Source organism: Phymastichus coffea, unplaced genomic scaffold, assembly GCF_024137745.1.
Source record: "Phymastichus coffea isolate CEN01 unplaced genomic scaffold, Cenicafe_Pcof_1.1 PCOF00015, whole genome shotgun sequence".
Taxonomy (NCBI): domain Eukaryota; kingdom Metazoa; phylum Arthropoda; class Insecta; order Hymenoptera; family Eulophidae; genus Phymastichus; species Phymastichus coffea.
In genome coordinates this window covers 522,264-543,052 of record NW_026706826.1, presented here as the reverse complement: position 1 = coordinate 543,052, position 20,789 = coordinate 522,264, and the positions used below count along the sequence as shown (strand labels likewise).

Here is a 20,789-nt window from a genome sequence, read left to right as displayed (position 1 = left end):
TATCATCGTTCGAAACTCTGTTTTTTCCATTTTTCAAATAAACCAATAACTTTTTGTTCAACCAACGCTCACAAAAAAACGACTTAATGAATCGAGCTGAAACTTTGTACGATATCTAGTTAGTAGTATCGCTTGCCAAAAACATTATAATTCAAGCGTGACGAGTGCCATCTCTTGGATTTTGTAAAGACTTATTGACGCCCCCCCCCCGTAATATGACCTACGGCGCGACGTTTCAAATTTTCACGACTATGTATCAGCTAATGCAACCGCGAGCATTGGTTACTATACACATGTATAGCAATGAACTAATTTGTAATTTCAAACGCGAGTATTCATTACTATACACATGTATGGCATTGGTTTTTTAAAATTCTTTTTAAGTTTCAACGTTTAATAGTATTTTAAATTCTAAGAAAAACCGATTGAAAAAATTTTAATTTTCAAAAATGTCAAATTCAAGTGAGGGTATTGACACTTGTAATTTATCATAAGTCTCGAATATGCTTGCATATAACTAAGTCCTAATATATTCGCGTGCCACTAAGTTTCTACATATTAATCAATGCATAGCAAGTCAAAGGCTACTTTAGGATAGGGAGCTCCACGCAGAGTCATTCAACTCTGAGCTCTGGCAGCGAGAAAATGAGGTTATCCGGTTGTGGATTTATAAAATTTTCGTGCAAGGTGTTTATGCTCGCGCGCAACTAAGACCACTTATACTCGGGCGCGTGGCTATATCCTTTCATGAGTGGACGCTTCTAACTTATACCATACACTAACTACCATTTTCATTAACTTCAAAACATTTTCAAGACCAAATACATCACATTTAGTGCATTGACACAAGGTATAATCCGACTGCTAATTTATAAGTTCCAATGCTCATGAATGCTTAAAAATTTTTCAAAGTTAAAATGAGCGCGTTGATTTAGTAATTCATGAGCTGCAGTCGTGACGCCGTTCAATCATCGATTAACGCGCTTGCATTATGATCACCCATTATATTAATTCATGAATGAAGGATATATCGCGCACGCACAGCTCATAGCCACGCACTACATGGCTAACTTTTGGGAGAGGGGAGAGTGTGATGCATCGCACTGCTCCACGACTAAGACCATATTACGTTCACACGTCTAAGTTCTCATATGACCGAAAATTTATCTTTCTTAGCGTGCGACATAGCTAATGGAGCTATGTCACTTCGCAAGCGCACGATTCTAAGTTTTTTTTTCTGTTTTGCATGCTGTAGAGACTAAGTGTCGATAGCAAAGAGAGATGGAACTTAGCCGTGTGTGGATTGGAAAGAAAGGCTATAGTATAAGTTATCTAGCGTCTTGGCGGTAAATATTCGCGTGCCACACAAGCTCGTTAAAGGGATTTAACTATATTCGCTCGGAGCTAGAGTTTTTGTAGCATATAAAAAGAACTTAGCAGTATTCATTATAAAGGGACGTAACTATATTCGCTCGGAGCTAGAGTTATTGTAGCATATAAAAAGAACTTAGCCCCATTCATAAAGACTCTTGATTGGACAGAGACGTGTGAGCGAATTTTGATTATCGCACTGTTACTAACATATATGAAAAAGGAACCTACATATATTCAAAAAAGTATGCAAAAGTGGAAAGGGGTAAATATATAAAATACGTATTAAAATCGATGCTTCATCATATTCTGTCGAGCACAGCGATCATGGCACGTTGCAATCCTTTAACAAGGTATTGTAAAAATTTCAATCAATGAACTAAGTTTTGATTTAAACTATATTTCTGTTTAATATTTTTCATTGTAGATTTGGCATGGAAATCATCGTTAATATACAAGCCTTTAAGTACGATGATCAACCAGTTTTTAAAGAACTTACAATGATAAATCTCAATGACAATATTGAACCCGCCCATTGGATTTACAAGCCACTATGTCCTTGGGAAAAACTTTCCAGTCATTCAACTTAAAAATTCATGACCTATAATTAACTTCCAAGGGTTTAATTGGAATACTAGAAACTTATACGATTGCTATCCGCTTATTATACAAGACCTAGGTCGCTTAGCAGCTGACACTGTCGAAGTTCTTATTTATGTAAAGGGACGTCAAAAAGTAAATTGGCTCACTAGATTTGTTAATGATGTCTTCGATTTCGAAGATTTGGGTTGCCCTTCCTTACATCAGCCAGGATTTTGCGAACCTATAGTTTGCAATTATCATCCTCCAGGATGGACAGAAAACTGTGCGCTTCAAAATGCCGTGGCTCTTAAAAACTGATTGAAAAATAGTTATAGTCGACAACTAAGTTAAACTTGCGACCTCTCTGACAGTAATTCTTCAACTTTAGAGTCGAATAGTGATAATGATGAGTATGATGATTATGATGTGATCAACAAGCTAAAACTGTTAGATTTAGAGGATGAGGAAGATGAAGTGGAGGTGGGAGATTGGTATAATACCTTTAATTAAAATGAATGGTTTAACCCTATATATGCGACAGCATCAAGGTATGGATTCATTCGCTCGTCTACGCTCACAGTAGATACTTCATATAGCTTGAATACTCTTTTTAATCAAAAATTGTATGTCAACTGTTACTCATAGAATTTTTTCACTTTTTATATTTGGAATTTTACATGTCGCAGGTATCAATCTTCATCATGGAAGCTATCAACGGTATAGCTCATATCCCATCCTACTTACCAACGAAGAAATTAAAAGAATTGAATCCTTCAATCCTTTACACAGTCACTGGCATGAAAAAAGTTTAAACAAAATTCGGAACAAGAGTCGTCATCGAATTGGAGGCTGAGATTGACATTTTCCTTCCCAACAAACTAAGCAAACATTTCATTGTGAACCCGGAATCGTACTGTTACGTCTTGCGACGCATCCTTTTTGTAACAAATGCACATTCGTGAAATTCAAAGCTGCTAACCTACTCGCACGTCAGTTGACGAAACGCGAGGTGAATGACACTCCGAAATAAAGTGTTACGGCTTACGACGCATCCTTTTTTGTAACAAATGCACATTCATGAAATTCAAAGCTGTAACAAATCTCGATCCTTTGTTACTAATTCTTTGCGGGGTAAGTGAGGCACTTTCGCTCAAGACAATTGAGGGAGAAGAACGAGGAGAGGTTGATGAATGAATTATATAAAGACAGAAATCAAATCTCACTTACAACCTATTATTATTAATAATTATTCACACTAAACATACGCGCGCATAACATAATCTAAATTATTGACCAACTAACTACAAAATATAACAGTAAATTACTCATAGTATTCACAAATGAATATTTCGCATTTCGTCTTAATATCCAATCGCGCACTTAACCTATTACAAACTTACTTAAATTACGCGAACCTATACCGGATGAACTGCCCGGTACGTGGGCGCCTGGACAATTTGCCGGTCGCAACTTACACTACTACAAATTAAACTTAAACGCGAACCTTTAGATAGCCGACACGTGGATGCCTGGCTATTCTATTCAACGCGCACCGGCCGTCGCATCACCACAGAGAGAGAGAGAGAGAGAGAGTGTAGAGAGAAAGAAGAAAAGAAGGCTTGACCTTTGTTCACGGCTCCTAGCAACGTCGTGGATCCCGGGCGATGTGCTGCCGCAGGAAGTACCGGTCGTCGTCGCTGGTTAGATCGTTGCTAGCTGCTGGCTGCTATCGCTGACCAGGTATCCACAGGCGACGTTGACTCTCCTTGCAGGGGTGGGCTGGCTGCGGTCGCAAACAAAGCTGTTGCCGGTAGGGTTGACCTTCCTTCCAGCTATCCCAAACTGCACTCTCTAGCAGGACTACTGCACGCTAGTAGGACTAGGCTTCGACTCTCACACGCACTTATTCTTGCGCTCGTCTTGCAGCCGCTCAGCGACGCTCGCTCCTCTCCCTACCTTGACCTATTAGTTAGGCGGCACGCGACGCGCCGCTTATCGGTCACGCGTTGCGCGCCTGCCAATCCCTGCATGGGCCTAATACTCTCTCTCTCTCTCTCTCTTTTTCTCACTCTCTCTCCGCGCTCCTCAACTTTTTCTTGCGCTCAACTGCGCTGGCCCGTCCTTGGCGCTGAAACAAAAAGACCAAGTGTTAGGCGCATTAAAGTATGCGCCTAACGTTGCCCAACACGTTGCCGATTGAAGGAGGGAGAACGCAGACGAGAGACCGGCACACGGCCTGCTCTCGTCACAAAGCTGTTAAAATACCCGCACGTCAGCAAAAAACTGACGAAACACGAGGTAAATGACACGCCTAAATAAAGTCACCAAACGCAAAATTTATATTCAGCAAAAACAAAATGTCACACCATATCGCAATACTGACCTGAGAAGAGCTATAAAAGATATAAAAAGGAATGAACAAATTACTCAGGCAGTTGATCAGTAGTCCGTCAGTCAGTCAATAAGTACCTGTAAGACTCAACTCCGTACACACCGGTCCGACAATTGGTGATTACTTTACTTAATAAACTCGCGACTGTTACAAAGTAATATCTTATTGTAATAACTTATACATTGATTGATCTTCATCAAGAAGAACTTGATATGAAAATCATAGAAGTTTTATCTGACATTCATAAGTTGAATGAGTCATATACCCTCTCCATGACTCAGTTGCCGTTACAAAAGGAACGCGATTCATACACTGCAGCTCATTTACAGTCTGCAGCAGCATAAGACACATTATGAATTCATTAAGTAACAACATTCGAAGTCGGGCTATAGCCTGCTTGAATGAATATCTTAGTAAACCGTACAATGTAGATGATTTTACGGTTCAAACAACGATGGATTATGTACAGTCACTCATTGACGAAGGTGCGGAGCTGATACAATTTTCTAACATTGTCAACCTATTAACGAATGATCTCATAATAATTGAATATTCTATAGCCTTATTGAAAGGTATCTGGTACATACCAAAGAATAAGAAAACGAATAACTTATTTGAATATTCAATGGGCCTTTGTCATAAATTTACTCAGGAAGATATTCCTAGTTTTAGAACTGATAGGTAAGCTACAAAAGTAGTAATCAATGTTAGTCATTCCATACTAAACGTTTTTACGAGGTCTGTCCGGAAAGTATCGGGCCTACGTTTATATCTTCGCGCCATAGTGTTCGAGCGACCTCTACCGGACAGAAACGTCAACAGTAAAGCCTCATGAATCTATTGGTTACTTACTGACACCTGCCGGACGTATAGTTCATGCGCAGCGTGTCTTTGTTTATAGTGCCTTTTTCGCGTTTGTCGGATTTTGATATTGTCAAAAATGAGTGAAAAACAAGATCAACGAATTTGCATCAAATTTTGCTTTCAACTTGGAAAAACGAGTTCGGAAACTATTGAAATGATGCAAAAGGCCTTCGGAAGCGAGTGTATAAACAAAACATGAATAAAAGAGTGGTATAAACGGTTCAAGGATGGTCGCACTTTTGTCAATAGTGATTCTCGTTCCGGCCGACCTTAGACGACAAAAACCGCAGATATTATTGAGCGGGTGCGACTTGCAATCGAACAAGATCGTCATATGACTGTGCGAGAACTAGAAAAAGACCTCGGAATACCAAAAACTATAATTTCAGAAAGTTTAACCGAAAATTTAGGAATGAAACGCGTGTGTGCGAAATTCATCCCAAAATTGCTCACAGCAGAGCAGAACATTCGCTTAGAAATCGCTCTGGACAATCTGGAAATGGTCAATAATGCTTAGAAAAGTTATTACAGGTGATGAATCATGGGTTTATGGTTATGATCCTGAAAAAAAACAACAATATTCACAGCGGAAGCATTCTGAATCACCAAGACCAATAGAAGCACGTCAAAGTCGGAGCAATGTAAAGTCAATGTTGATTATTTTTTTTGATTGTGAAGGTATTGTACATCACGAATATGCACCAACAGGTCAGACAATCAATAAAGAATACTACGTTCAAATTTTAAAACGTTTGCGTGATGCAGTAAGAAGAAAACGGCCGCACTTTTGGGTAAGTGGTGACTGGCTTCTCCATCACGATAATGCGCCAGCGCATTCATCCAATCTTGTGCAGCAGTTTTTGAGCAAACACAATATCGCAATGCTTCGACAACCTTCATACAGTCCCGACATAGCCCCTTGTGACTGTTTCCAAAACTAAAAAAACCCCTCAAAGGACACCGATTCGATGACAAAACAACGGTTAAAAACAATGCGACGAGTGTACTTAAGACTATCCCTGAAAGTGAGTTCCAGGAATGTTTTGAAAAGTGGAAACATCGATGGAACCGTGTTATTCAATCAAGTGGGGATTACTTTGAAGGATGCCACCCATCAGATGATAACGAATAACGCTAGTACGAAAATATAAAGGTAGGCCCGATACTTTCCGGACAGACCTCGTATATAATATGTTGCTGTATGTGTTCGCATCACCATTGACAATTATGTCCGAAATGAGTTGGTTATGGATATATATTTTATATTCAGTTTTATATCTACATCGTGAATATACAGATTCCAATCAAAAATTCAATTTTAAACTTTTCAAAGTAAAAATTATTCTTGTTTACTCGGCTTACACATATCGAAGATGGTTCTGCGTAAAAGTGCAACAACCTCTGAAAACCAGGATAGAAAATTATCAAACACAGAATCTAGATTACTCTCTTGGCTGTGTAATTAACGTAATTGTCAGCTATTATAAATAAGACAACGCAAGGATAGGATCATTCATTAGCTAGCATTCGAATAAAATTGACCGCTACTCTTCAGTCAAGTACTCTTGTCTTCCCCAAGAAGACCCAGATGAAAAAAAAATTAGTCTACATGGAAACAAGTCACTTCCAAATTTTCAACCAACACTAGTCATTTTCCAGAACAAAAAGGCTATCAATAGTTCGACAATGAAAAGAAGAAATACAAATAATCATATTACAAAACTTGTATAAGTATTATAATATAATAGCCATGTATACTTTTTTAGCAAACAAATGGTTTTTAATTTTAAACGTATTTAAACTTTTGGTTATTTTTTTGTTGATTTTCCAATAATAATAAACCTTATCCAACGGGGCATGCGCACGAATAGTACGCCGGTAAATCCGGAACTTTCCACGAGATACGAGTATACCGACTGGGCATCATACCAGTACGTCGCCGACGATATACCATTAATCATATATTTTTTCAATCTGACTCATCGATCCATCGATCATCGGGAGGGGGCATGGAGACATCATCCATCCACGTCGATAACTACCGACCGGACGCGGAACCTGCATATCGGCATACACACACACACACACACAACGGTCGGCTACAATGTAAAAAAAATTTCGATAAAAAATCTGCCGATAAAACATCCCATCGGTCCATCGGTCGATAACACAGGATTGATAATTTTACCGACTGCTGGTAAGGAAGTAATAAATACTCGCATGGTAAAAGTGGCTTAGAACCTTTATATCCTATACTACTAGTGTGCAGTGCCCTATAAAAAAATTAATACAAAGAAAAATGAGTTGAAAATAAAATTATATTTAAAGTAGATTGACTATAATTTCCTGTTTTATCGATTATGTATAAAAATAAGATTTTTCTCATAAAAAGTTATAATAGGATTCAAATCAATTTTTCCAATTTTTATTAAAAACAGGAGTTGCAATTTCTATAATTTAATTGAAAATAAAGAAGCAATATTCTTTCTAAATAAATATATCTGTCCAAAACTACATTATTTGTTCACTACGAAAACTTATGTCAATTTTGCAATTTTTTATCTATCAAAAATAGGTAAAAAATGCATCGCCCAAGAGTAAATATATAGAATTTGTTAGCCTTTTTTGAAGGATTATTACCCATTTAATTTTACTAAATAATATTGATTAGGAAAAAAATTATTTGAACAAAACTGTATTTCGGAATAAACTTTGAGTGTGAATTTCATGCTTTACATATGTGTTTAGACAAAATTATTAAAACAAAAATTAATTTTTTTAACTTATAAAATTCAATCCTCAATTAAAAAAATTTTGCTCTTTAAAATGTGCCCCACGAGTTCTTTTACGACCATTTGAAACGTAGCTACAAAACTTTGAATTTCGGCTGAATATTTTTGGGCCACAAACTTATGCATGCCACTATAAATGATTATCTGGAATAATTTTGGTCCAGAATATTTCATTATTGATTTTTGACGTCGTTGAACATAAATCCGAAATCAAATTTGAAAAATTATAAATGGCCCACCCATCCATTGAATTAAACAAAATTGATTAGTAATACATGTATAAGGTCTTTAAAATCGCTGAAAAATTCGAAGTTAGATTTCAAAAGTTTGTAATAACAGATCTAATTCAAAAATGTAATATCATATGAAAATATTATCCATGTTTGTGTTTGTATTAAAAATATTAATTTTTTTTATTACAAGTAGGAAGATGTTCTAAAATAGTGATATTTTCTTACTGTTCTCTGAAATATACATTGCAGATCTCTTTGATGAGATTATATGATTATAGTCTTATAAATTGTCATTAAGCACAGTGCATGAAGTGTACTTTTTTTCTCGGTTTTTTTTCTTGCAGATTTGAATGTTATTCAGAAATTGTTTTGGCTTTTATTAGGTAATCATTTACAGAGCTTCATTGCATTTTATTAAGAATGCTTCGTTTATTTAAAATTCTTATTGGTATATAACAAATTCCGCCATAACATTTTATTCTTATTTTTTATGTATTGTAACGGGGTGTGATTTCCGTGTATTAATACCTACGTCGTACCTAATGCGCAGTCGTGCTGGAATGGGCGCGATGAGAACGAAATAAGCGATTTTTAACTAATCGAAGAGCGGGGAAGGACGGGTAACAGTCAACCAACTAAATAATAACAAGGGACGGAAGTGACTTATTGTTTCGATCACACAGACTAGTTTATTTACGATATTTATTTACAACGCATTTGGCCCGCGCATAAACATTGATTCAATGTGTGCGACAACTTTGCGCACCGCCATTTTATTCACAGTCGCCCGTTCGAAATACTCACTCGCTCGCTTGCTACCGGTTTAATAACGCTTGTGCACGGCTTTCCGAGGGAAAATTTATAATACTACACGCGGCTATTTGACGTAATTATGACGCGTAGCTGGCCAGCTTACCTTAATGGATTAGTCGCGTTATCAGGGGAGCAGTTTGCCGTCGTCTTTCGACGTGTGGCTCAGGTTATCGTTTTCGCATACAAAACGAGGTCTCCTCAATCGCCCTACTGTTTCCACCGTTTTGATTTGGCAACTTCGTGGCTGGCCTACGATGACGTGTTAGCTGCGTTAATGCGATAACAACAACAAACTATTGGCAATTTTGTGTCTATGCTCCTTGATTTTTTAGATGTCACGCTCACACGCACTCACGCTGTTACCGAGTTATGCTAGAGTTACTCTCTCACTCGTCCTTCTTTCTTCGAACGAGTTCCGCCCCATTTCAGACCGAGTTCCCTTTTTACTTCCCTCGGCCGGTAGCTGCTGCCCTCGCAGGCAGCCACGTGATCGAGACGGTAAGGTGGCCGTAGACATAGCTAATGAAACTATGCGTAATTTATAAAGTGCTTATGTTTTAATTTGAGAGGACATTAGTTAATTTATTAAGTATTAATTAATTACTTATTCATTAATTGATTACTAATTAATGAATTAGTAATCAATGTATTACTAATTAATGAATTAGTAATCAATGTATTACTAATTAATTAATTAGTAATCAATGAATTTAATTTAATTGATTTACACATTTCACATTGATTTTTGTCAAATTATCGTACAATGAAAAGTGCTGATGATGTTGGACACGCAGACTATTCTCTAAATCATCTTGTCAATACTTCAATGATGAAAAAATTAGGGGTGGAGATGAAGCGTTGACTTTCAAAATAGCTACGCCAAGTGCAATGTTATAAAATGATGGAATAAATAAAATTATAGCTGATTAGGTAATTATTAAGAATAATGTTTGGGAAATGATGTTCTTTTTTTTCTCACAGTCAGTAACAGTCTCATTTAAGCTTATTTTCTGCAGTTTATATTCGCTTCAAGTAAATAGAATAGGAAATTAAACAAATACAAAAATAAGAACGCTAACTACTTCAATGTTACCGCAATGCTTTAATCCCTTAACTCGCAAAACTTTTCTGACTTTTCGTACTAAAACTGGCAGCTGCATTTTATACATCTGAATGTACGAGGTGTGTTCAAAAATTAAAGTGACTTTGTATTTTTAAGAAAAAATATTTATTTATTTATCAATATTTATGTTGTTCCCTTCAAAGTCATCCCCCTCAGATACAATACACTTATGCCAACGGTTTTTCCAATCCTCAAAGCACTCCTCATAAGCACTTTTCGGTATAGCCTTGAGCTCTTCCAGCGATGCCGTCTTTATATCTACAATCGTTGCAAATCTCCGTCCTTTCATAGGTCTCTTTAGTTTTAGGAACAAGAAAAAGTCACATGGGGCCAAATCCGGTGAATATGGTGGCTGAGGCATGATTGTGGGGTTGTTTTTGGCCAAAAAATCTCTCACAAGCAAAGATGAGTAAGCAGGGGAATTATCGTGATGCAAAAGCCATGAATTGTTTTTCCACAATTCTAGGCGTTTTCTCCGTATTGCTTCTCGCAAACGGCGCATAACTTCAAGATAATACTGTTTATTGACCGTACGTCCAGATGGTAAGAACTCCTGATGCACCACGCTATGGTAATCGAAGAAAACAGTGAACAAAACTTTGACATTTGATCGAACTTGGCGTGCTTTTTTTGGTCTTGGCTCATCTGGGCTCTTCCATTGGGACGATTGGACTTTGGTTTCGATATCATAACCATATACCCATAATTCCTCACCAGTTATGACTCTTTTGAGTAAATCTGGGTCGTCGTTGACGTCATTCAACAGTTCTTGAGCGATGCTCATGCGACGGTTCTTTTGGTCAAAATTTAGCAATTTCGGAACAAACTTCGATGACACACGTCTCATGCCCAAAACGTTAGAAAAAATTTCATGGCACGAGCCAAGCGATATACCAACATCCTCAGCAACTTCTCTGATAGTGATTCGACGATTTTCCAGAACAGTTTTCTTCACTGCTTGAACGTTTTCATCAGTTGTTGACGTGCTTGGGCGTCCAGAGCGAGGCTCGTCATTGGCATCTTTCCGGCCATCTTGGAAGAGTTTGTACTACTTGTAAACATTTTTTTTTACTCAGAACAGTTTCACCGTATGCCACCGTCAACATTTCAAGTGTTTCGGAGCACTTTATTTTATTTTTTACACAAAATTTGATGCAAATCCTTTGATCCATATTTTTCGATAGCAAGAAATCGCCGAACACGCAAAACACTTATAAGCCTCTCACAACCAAAAACAAAAAATGCTATACACTTGAAACTTGGTACAGATGTTCGGGAAGAGTGTACCAACATAACAAAATAAAAAAATCGATAATCGAAAGTACGTTGCCCGTGAAATTTGAAAATTCACCTTACTTTTTAAACACACCTCGTACATAAATATGGTTTCTGAGGGTTTTCAGACCCGCTGAATCCATTTCCATAGTAATTTTTAATCAACAACCTACCCAAAGGGTTCAAAATAGGGATTAAAGAGTAAATTTTGACTGTTATGTTTTTCTTGAATTTTTAGCTATTTATGGCCAGTTATTAGTTTCGAGGGATAGTAAAGGTGGTAATTCGTATAGATGCCTCCGTAAGAGAGATCTGATCAAAAGCTCCTAAGCAGTCAAGTGCGCTAATGTAACATATTGCAGTTTCCTCAGGATAACATCCATATAAAGAAGTGGATAAGCGCTTACCCTAGACAGCGCGTTGACCTTCCGATAATTCACGCAAAAGCGATACGATCCGTCGGGTTTCTTGACCATAACGACGGGGCTCGCCCTTTCGCTACTTGAGCGTCGAATTATCTTCGCTTCACGCATCTTGTATACTTGCGCATACATTTCCATCTGGATAACATGAAAAACCGGATAATACTTTTATTTGATTGGCCGGGCGTCTCCATCATCAATGTTGTGGGTGATCCACGACATGCATCCAATGTGATCATTCTCCTTTTCAGGTAGGACTTCCTCGATAATTCTGTCGATCTTTCCGCCTTGCTCCGGAGTGATCTATTCAATCCTTAAGGACGACAGAGCGAGCAATGGATATGCACTAAGAGACGACTAAATGACACCTGACGATCGCACCCTTTCACCCGTAAGGTGTTTGTCTCCAGGTCGAGGCAAGCAGAAAACTCTCAAATGAAGTCTCCTCCTAGAGTGCATTTGGATTCTGCCTTGCTTAGCATGACGGCGTCTATCATATGATACCTTTGCGACCGAAAAAGGTAGTTGAGCACTGCCAATGATGGGCACGTAATGTCCATCAACCGTGCGAGCTCTAGGGCCGTCGTATGTAAAGATCGGGCAGTTGAAGGCTGCGGCTATCTCAAGATCAATTAGGCTCAATATTGTTCGAGAAGCTCCGGTATCGTAAAGTGCTTTAAAAACAAAGTGGCTTATTTGTAAGGTTAGCCACCATCGAGGGTAAACTTCAACTAGAACGCATGTCGCAGTACTTTGGTCTGGCAACAGCGAGATCGCTTCAACGGTCCGTGTCGGCGTACAGTCGGTTTCTGCTGATCGCTACGTTCGACGGTCTCCTGTGTCGGCGTTAGCTGATGAGGCCCTCAGAATTAGAGGAGCGGTAGGGAATCTACAACCAGAGTAGACGCTCAATTTTCGAACATTCCGGGCAGGTAGCTTTCGTATAGCCGGGCCAGCTGCACTCCCAGCAGAGTAACTTATCTGCGTCTGAACCGGGGATCTTATCTATGTCGCGATCCGAGCGCGGAGATACTATCTTTGCACGATTCTCGGATCGCTGCACGTCCCCTCGTCCGTCCTTGAAGTTCCCACGTCCTTAACTCCGGCCTCCGCGTTCACGAGTATTGTAAAGTATTGTTCCTTGGCTACTCGATGGTGCGGCGCTCTTCGTCGAGATAGACGTGATATCCACGCTTGCAAAGGGATAAATAAAATTTATCGTCTTGAATAAAGTACTCGTCTTGAGTAGCAGTAAGTTCCTGGTACTTCTTAGTAAAATAATTGTTGAGAGATTTCTCTAGTTCAGCTTCCGAAATAATCGTGCTTTCCAACACCGAAGCGATACCAGCCTTTGAATTAGCCATCAGCTTTGTTTTAGTTTTGTAGGTCGCTTCCGGTAGCAAGCTTTGTTCGGGAGACGGCGGTGGCTTCCAGTATTCGTGCGACTTGGTTATTTCCACTTCTTAAGCCCGGCTAAAAAACTAGGCTAACGACACGATGTTATGCTGCTGCTCTTTTAGCTCTTTCCTCAGCTTGGGGATCATGTTGTCAATTGCCAAATTGATTTGGTTGGGGGCACTCCATGGTCTCTCAATACGGTTGAAGATCGTATTCATAGCTGCACGATAATCTTGACCGGCTCATCCGGCCCCTGCGTACGTAAGTGTGCTTCCACGGATAAATTTCGATTAAAGCGACACGACTTGCTATAAGCGGTTAGCGCTGCAACTTGAAAATCCTGGTACGTATTCCACATTGACTTTAAGAAGCAATACGAATGAAGCACTTGGCCCTTGAAGAGCGTCAATAATGAATCCAAAATTTCGTCCTCGATAATTCAATCTACAGAGCAATTTACCTCCACTCGCTCCAAGAACTTCTCAATACTACTGGTTGCGTTACTAGAAAAATGGATTTTCCAGTCTCTAACTATTTTTTCTAAGCTCCTTGTCTGGGCTCGAGTATGATCTAAGCTGTTTGCGTTGGTATTCCAATTTGGGAGTCCATAGCTAGCCGTGGCTTGCCGTATCGCAATTGATGGTTGCATCTTTGCTGCATGTGTCGAAAAACCCTCTGGTTCATAAGCTCCTCTCTTCCAGCTTGAACTTGTGGGGGTGGACGTTAGGCCGCATGGCTGAAAGCCTTGCGCATTGTTTGACGTGCTTTCAGTTGTGGCAATGTTTGTTACTGTTGATGTATTTCTCAGTATACTAGTCTCATTGGCTGGTGTCTGAGTTCTTTTTGTAGATGAAAATAAAACTGCATTTGGATTCAATCTTGATATTTCCATTATTGTAGTTAATCGAAACCCGGATTAATGAGGCTATAAGTTTCTCTGAAGTTGATGTTTTTGTCTTGACTTTTGTCTTCTAATTATCATTGGTTTCCGACATCAATTTCCTTTTTTGACGCAAGTTCTCGATTTCATTATTGAGCTTTGCATTTACACTTTATAGCCTTGATATATTGCTTTGCAATTCGTCAATCTTTATTTCAAGCGCATTCGCGTTAATGAGAGCTACTATGAGTTCTTTTGCGGTTGATTCTGGTATATACTGTTCTTATGCAGACGGCAGTCTACACCAGATCATTCTTTCTGATATTAGTGTTGTCATTCTTGATTGCGTGTTGATGAAGCTTGTCGTCGTCATTGTTTGTGTCGTGTGTGTTGACGCCGAGTTTGAATTATTTGTTGTGGATCCTCTTGTTGCTATTCCTGTTGTATTTGAAATTGGCGTTAATGACATGACTTCTTGTTCGATATCCTCTTTATCGTTTACATCCTCTCTGTCATCTGATGCTTCAATAACATTGTGTTGTATCGCATTTATAATATTGTCGCGCAATGGCTGTGGTATAGCATCTGATTGTATCAGTGTTATACACAGCTTATCGCGCCTTACTTTCGCTTGTAGCGTCAAATTGTTGACCGTTTTCACGAAATTATCGTTTGCGTAATTACGTTTTAGTCTATTATATAATTTATTCGCGCGTTCTTACATTGTTCCATCGTGATTTAATTCTAAATCAACCAGGACGCTATTTAATGTATCACTGGAAAGTGATTTAATCCACTCCTTGATTCTGTTATCGACCTCTTCTTTGAAAATTATTAAATCCGAAATGTTTTTCATCATGTTTTGTTAAATTATAATTTTCATTTTATAAATTATTTAATTTATCAATATATTAGCGCGTTATATATTTTTTATAAATAAATCGGTTACGCTATTATCATTATAATAATTAAATATCAATATGACATACAATTAATATTAACAGATCAGGATTAACATGTATAAAAACTTAAAATGTTAGAATATTCGCTTACATACAATTTGTATACGTGCAAACGCTGAGATGAAAAAAATATGACAGTGGAAAAGAGAGAGAAAGCCAAAAGACGAGCCTGTACTTGCAGAGCTGATCGCTCGCTTAATCCTTCAGGATTCGGTAGCGCACTCGCTTCGCGGATCTATCTTGCGTATCCGCTTCTCACTAGTAGGCGATCGTTTTAAAGTTTTTGCTCAAGTCCTAAGATATTGCTGTTGATATTGCTAGTCGTGCGAAAGGGTGCCTTGCTTCTCTCCTCGCTACAATTCTCCGTGTCACACTTGTATCGGTCATCCTCCTCACGAGGTGTGCACTGGTCGCCGGTTCGAAGCTAATTGTTCTGATCGCGCCTATTCTCTCTCTCTCTCTTCTCGATGATAATTGCATCTTCGCCTGGTCCGCGTGGCGCGCTTACTATCGACTATCGAAGGGTTGACGCGTTACTTACGGGTTCGTTGACATCTGCGCTGTAAACATCTCATATAAATAAATACATAGTAATATCACAAATATATTTATTATTGGCTTTGTGGAGGGAGAGAGACATAACGAACTACAAGCCGTTCGTTATAAATTTTACGTTATTCGCCAATTACGTAAGTTTTATATATTCAAAATTTAATCGGAGAACTCATACAAAAATTTTTATATGACTTAACTGGTTGTTTACTATCTAATTTTCCCAAATTTATTATAATATTATTATTTTTTGCCTAAACCAAGCTCTGGAGCGAGAACTCGGTGAGAGGTTTTAAGAGGCCAAAATTATTTGCGACACATTGCGGAAGATAAATATGTAAATTAATAAAAAAAATTATTAATTTGTTCTTTCCAATGCTAAATTTTTGTTTGGAAAGAGGAAAATTCTTTAATCAGGATCAAAACAGAGTGTACCTGCAATTTTATGGCCCTCTCCTCATATCGACATGTTGGCGCTTTCTGAACATATGTTCGGAGGCTGCATGCCTTTTGCATGCGAGCGAGAAAGTGCGTTGGGCGGAAGAATGCACAAAAAGAAGGACGCGCGCTTACATCAATGCTGAGTACAGATTTTATTGCCGTTCGGAGACAACCAAGGGAAATCTTTATTGTGATGCTTAACTCGGTTTCCCTCTCTAGTGGGCAAAGGTTTCCACTCCGTCCGTGGTTTTAATATTAGGAAAAAGATTTTTTTAAATTAAATTATACTGCCCGCCGTCTCACTCCTACACTAAAACGGTTACTTAAGGAGTGTAACGAGGAAAAGTAATCTAGAAAAAAAAAAAATTAAATTCTCATAAAAGCTTAAATCTACAGATCAATAAGAATATGAAATTAATGCATAGGTGAGAAATAACCAGTGGCGGGTTGAGATTGAATAGGTACATGGTATATTTGTTTTCTTTCATCCCAATGACGGAAACTGACAAACATTCATAATCAGGTTTCGGAGCAGTAGGTAATAATTCCTGGCCAATTTCAGCGTCCTTTTCTGGCGGTGGTTTGACCAAGCGAATCAGGGAAGTAGTAAGGCTGTTTTATTTAGGCTCCGAACAAATGGAATGACCAATCGTAAATACTGTGTAGTGTAATTTTATTTATCATGATTTTTATTATTTTTTAAATTCCCTGTACTATACACAGGATGATAATAAATTGAACACTTACGGTACCGAAAATCATAAACTTTGACCAAATTCGATTTCAGGCATTATTGATTAGACGTTCCATAGCATTTTTATTCAATAACTTTCCAATAGTTCCTTCAGTATCTTTATTAGGATGACCACGAATTTTTCTGGTGAAATCGTTTATTACTGCTGGTTGAAACAAACCAGCAGTAAGAAACCTAGTGTAGCAGAAAGTAGTAGGATTGACAGATTTAACAAGTGTTCTGGAACTTTTGACCGACAGTATAAACATGACATATACAGACAAACTGTCACAAATGTTATTTTAACATTTAGATCATAGATATAATATTAATAATTGTTACTCAAATATTAAGAAACTACGACTTCATTTACAATTAATTTCTTCATACCCTATTTTGTTCTGAAAGAATTACTTTTCCAACGTACTTGTTAGCATCTTTTAATTGATATTTAAATCATTCAAATACCTTTATTTATTTATTTGCAGGCATAAGCATACTCTACAGAAAACCAATAAAACAGCCTCCTAATCTATTTTCTTTTTTAAGCCCACTCAGTTTAGATGTTTGGATTTACATGGCTACAGCATATCTCGGTGTTTCGGTACTTCTATTCATTTTAGCAAGGTAAGCAAAATTACTATTTGTATTTATTTGTTATTATTTTTGTATGTAACAAATATTACCAGTTACAATTGATAATGACTGGAAGGTCATGTACCTATTTTCTAAATTAAAATATTAGTTAATTGGAAATGCATATCCAGACCTTGATACCAAAAGACTTTATAATAAAAGCTATATTCAAACAATTAAAAACAAAAATGTTTTTAAGCTTGAAGTTGAAGCTAATAATGAAGAAATCATATTTACTCCAAACTTTATCTAAAGTTTAAGCTACATAAAAAAACACTGTGATATAATATTTTTTTAAAAAGTTTTTTTAATTTTATTGATTAAACTATTAATTTATTTTACATGAACTGAAAAAATTAAGAGATAAAAAAAATTTTTAGTGCTTTTTAAGTGGATGTATCGTCGTTAGAAATGATCGTATGAAAATTAAAAAAAAAACAAATTAAATGTTCGAGTCATTAGTTTTTGAATCTTCGAGTCAAAAAATTTGTCAGTCCACGTCAGTTACGTAATCCTAAGATATATCGCGGAAAAAAATTATCCTAATTTTTTAGAATCTTTTTTTTGATCCAAGGATGAGGAAAAAATATTTTTATTCAAACAATTATATGAATTGAAAAATTTGTTCATTCAACTTTAATTTGGGAGGTTATATAGTTAGGTACAACTTGTCTCAAAAATATCGGAGCTGGAATGAAAAGGATCGCACAAAAAATTGAAGATGAGTTTCAAAAAGTTAAACAAAACTTCTTAAATGATCAGTCATTCATTTTACAATAAAAAAAATTCCATGCTTTACATGTATTTGAAAGAAAAAGAGTTTTCTAATGAATTTTTAGATATCAATAAAGTTCAGTGTGAATTTTACAGTTCAATATACCCATAACAATCTCCAACAGCTTAAATTAAATCCATTAAGCCATTTTTTGTTTTATTCAATTGAATTTTTGAAAAAATAATGGATTGCTTTTTTATACTCTTAAATGCCCATAACACAGGTTTACAAAATAAAAAAAGTTGATGCCTATTTAACCAGACCATGTAACTTTTATGTATTTCGATGCGCTGAACACGAATCCGAGGTCCGTTGATCTCCATCACGTCAGGTTCAAGGTCTTTCGAAGGTCAAATGTATTTAATACAACGGAATTCAAAATTTGACTACGGATTCGGACAGAGCGGGAAATTTTACGTTCAAATACATATTGCTGGTTTTTTCCAACATGACCTTTGAAGGACATCTAGAGCTCAAACAAATAATAAATAGACCTTATTTCCTTTTTATCCATATGAACTTGTTTTTAAGACCTCCGATGGGCTTCTATTGTATACTGTCATGTATCTTTGTATTCTGAATACAAACCTGGAATCCATTTGACCTCATCCAGTTAGGATCAAGGTCACTTCAAGGTTAATTCGTTAATTTTGCACAAAAAATACAAATATAACCCTAGTCTTTGAACCCTGGTTGCTTTAACCCTCGAGCTCTGCATCTCTGCGTGACTATAACCCTGGACTCTCAACCTCCGATCTCTATATCTTAATTTTCTCAACCCCGAGCCCGGTAACCTGCAACTCTACAACCCCGACCTTCACATCCTAATTTCATGAACCCCTGATGCTATGAACTTCGATCTATATCGCGAAAGGCTTTTTAGCGTACAGAGGCGAGGGGCCTTGAGGACATCTAGCGCATACTGGACGGTCTCGAGGGAAGCTGTTCTGGTTGTCGATGGTGTAATCCCCGTAGATCTTCTTGCTAGGGAGCGCAAGAGGATCTATGACAGAAGGTTAAACGAAAATAAAGTAGAAGTAGCCAAGGAGGAGAGTGATAGAACAATAGAGGTATGACGAGAACGATGGTCGAGAGATGGTAAAGGCGTATGGACGAGAAGCTCAATTCCCGACATTAGGGCGTGGACGGAGAGGAGCTTCGGAGAAGTGAATTTCTACCTTACGCAGATGCTTACGTGCTACGGGTACTTCAAATGCTACCGGGATTCTCCGAATAGTAAAGTAGAGAACAGGGTTCTAGATAGGAGGATTCGCTTGCTTTTTACCACCGCATAAAAAATCCCAAACACGGTATAGCAAATTCTACACGCCCCGACATTGATATTCTCGAAATCGAATTGAAATCCAATCGAAATTTAAGATCTTCTAACTTTCTAAAGTCAGTTAAAGGTATGAAAATCAGGAAATCTCTGAAATTTATATTAAGTATTTCAATGTCATGGTGAAACAATCATTTTTTATTATAATCTCATGGAGGGTACTTCTTAACATCGAGGTTTATGTCTCTTACTCTGTTAAGCCACCACTCTTCAATGTAAACGTGCCTTCTACGTCTACCTATAGCTTCAGAAGACATAAGCCGTTCTTCGTTTTCCTCAGGGTTTTCACCTGCACGTGGCTCTCCTTCGGGTCGATGGTCGTCCGTATTTTCCGTACTATATCGGAGTACGTCGTGTCCGTGCTCGGCCTGATCAGAACAGCCAAACCCCTTTTCCGGTGGGCCGGTCCGCCTCTGTCAGACCGATTCTTTGCGTCCGTTTTCTTTTTTTTCTTGTCAGATCTTTTTCGCGTTCCCGTCTGCCAGTCCTTGGTCGGTTTCTTCGTCGATGGCCTCTTTTGTGAGGGCTCGACGTTTTTCCGACCAGCGAACGTTTTCGTTTCGTCCGTGGCGTTTATTCGTTATTCTCCACTGTCGTGTCTGTATTGTTGTTGTCTTGGGGACGTCTTCCCGAAACTGTGTCCGATCGCTTGTGCAGCGTGATGTCCACAGTCTCGAGAATTGTCTTAATTCCCATCTTCACTGCCATGTTCATGTTCTTTTGTACGTTTGCTGCTTTGGCCATTTTCGTCGGCGTCTCTTGTATGAGCCACAGCAGTTCCGTTACGTCTCGTGTGTCGTTTGTTATTATGGGTGTCCGTCCTGTCGTCGGTTCTTGGCTGTCAGCTGCAGAGACGTAGCTCACCCCGCTGCCACTGCTTAATACATTGTCCGTCCTCTGTCGTCTTGGTAAGTTCAGTAGGTTCTGATTCGTGTCATTTTATCGTGTCGTCCTCCTCATCCCCGTGCACAAAGTACGGCCCTCAAAATCCCTGCCGCTGCCCGTGGCTACTGGGGCTTTCACCCGATCGGAACCCGGGGTGGATTCCCCCTGAGAAGGAGTTACCACTTGAGGTATATCTATGTTTTTTTTGTGTATATTCATATTTTTTTTGTTTTGTCCCGTTGTGCTAAAGATCGTGGACGCGACTCCACAAACCGCACTGGAACAACCCACGCCCCCTGAGGTACCCCCTCCTCTACCCTG

The 20,789-nt window shown here is 38.2% G+C and overlaps 1 protein-coding gene across 1 annotated transcript in view; it reads left to right on the top strand.

Moving 5' to 3' along the window:
• The window catches only part of LOC131675042 (glutamate receptor ionotropic, kainate 2-like), a 2,022,482-nt gene that overhangs the window by 1,529,396 nt on the left and 472,297 nt on the right, over positions 1-20,789 (top strand). Inside the window, exon 13 of the mRNA XM_058953868.1 lies at positions 17,322-17,460. Within this exon, the coding sequence (XP_058809851.1) occupies positions 17,322-17,460 (139 nt within the window). The remainder of the gene's footprint in view (positions 1-17,321; positions 17,461-20,789) is intronic.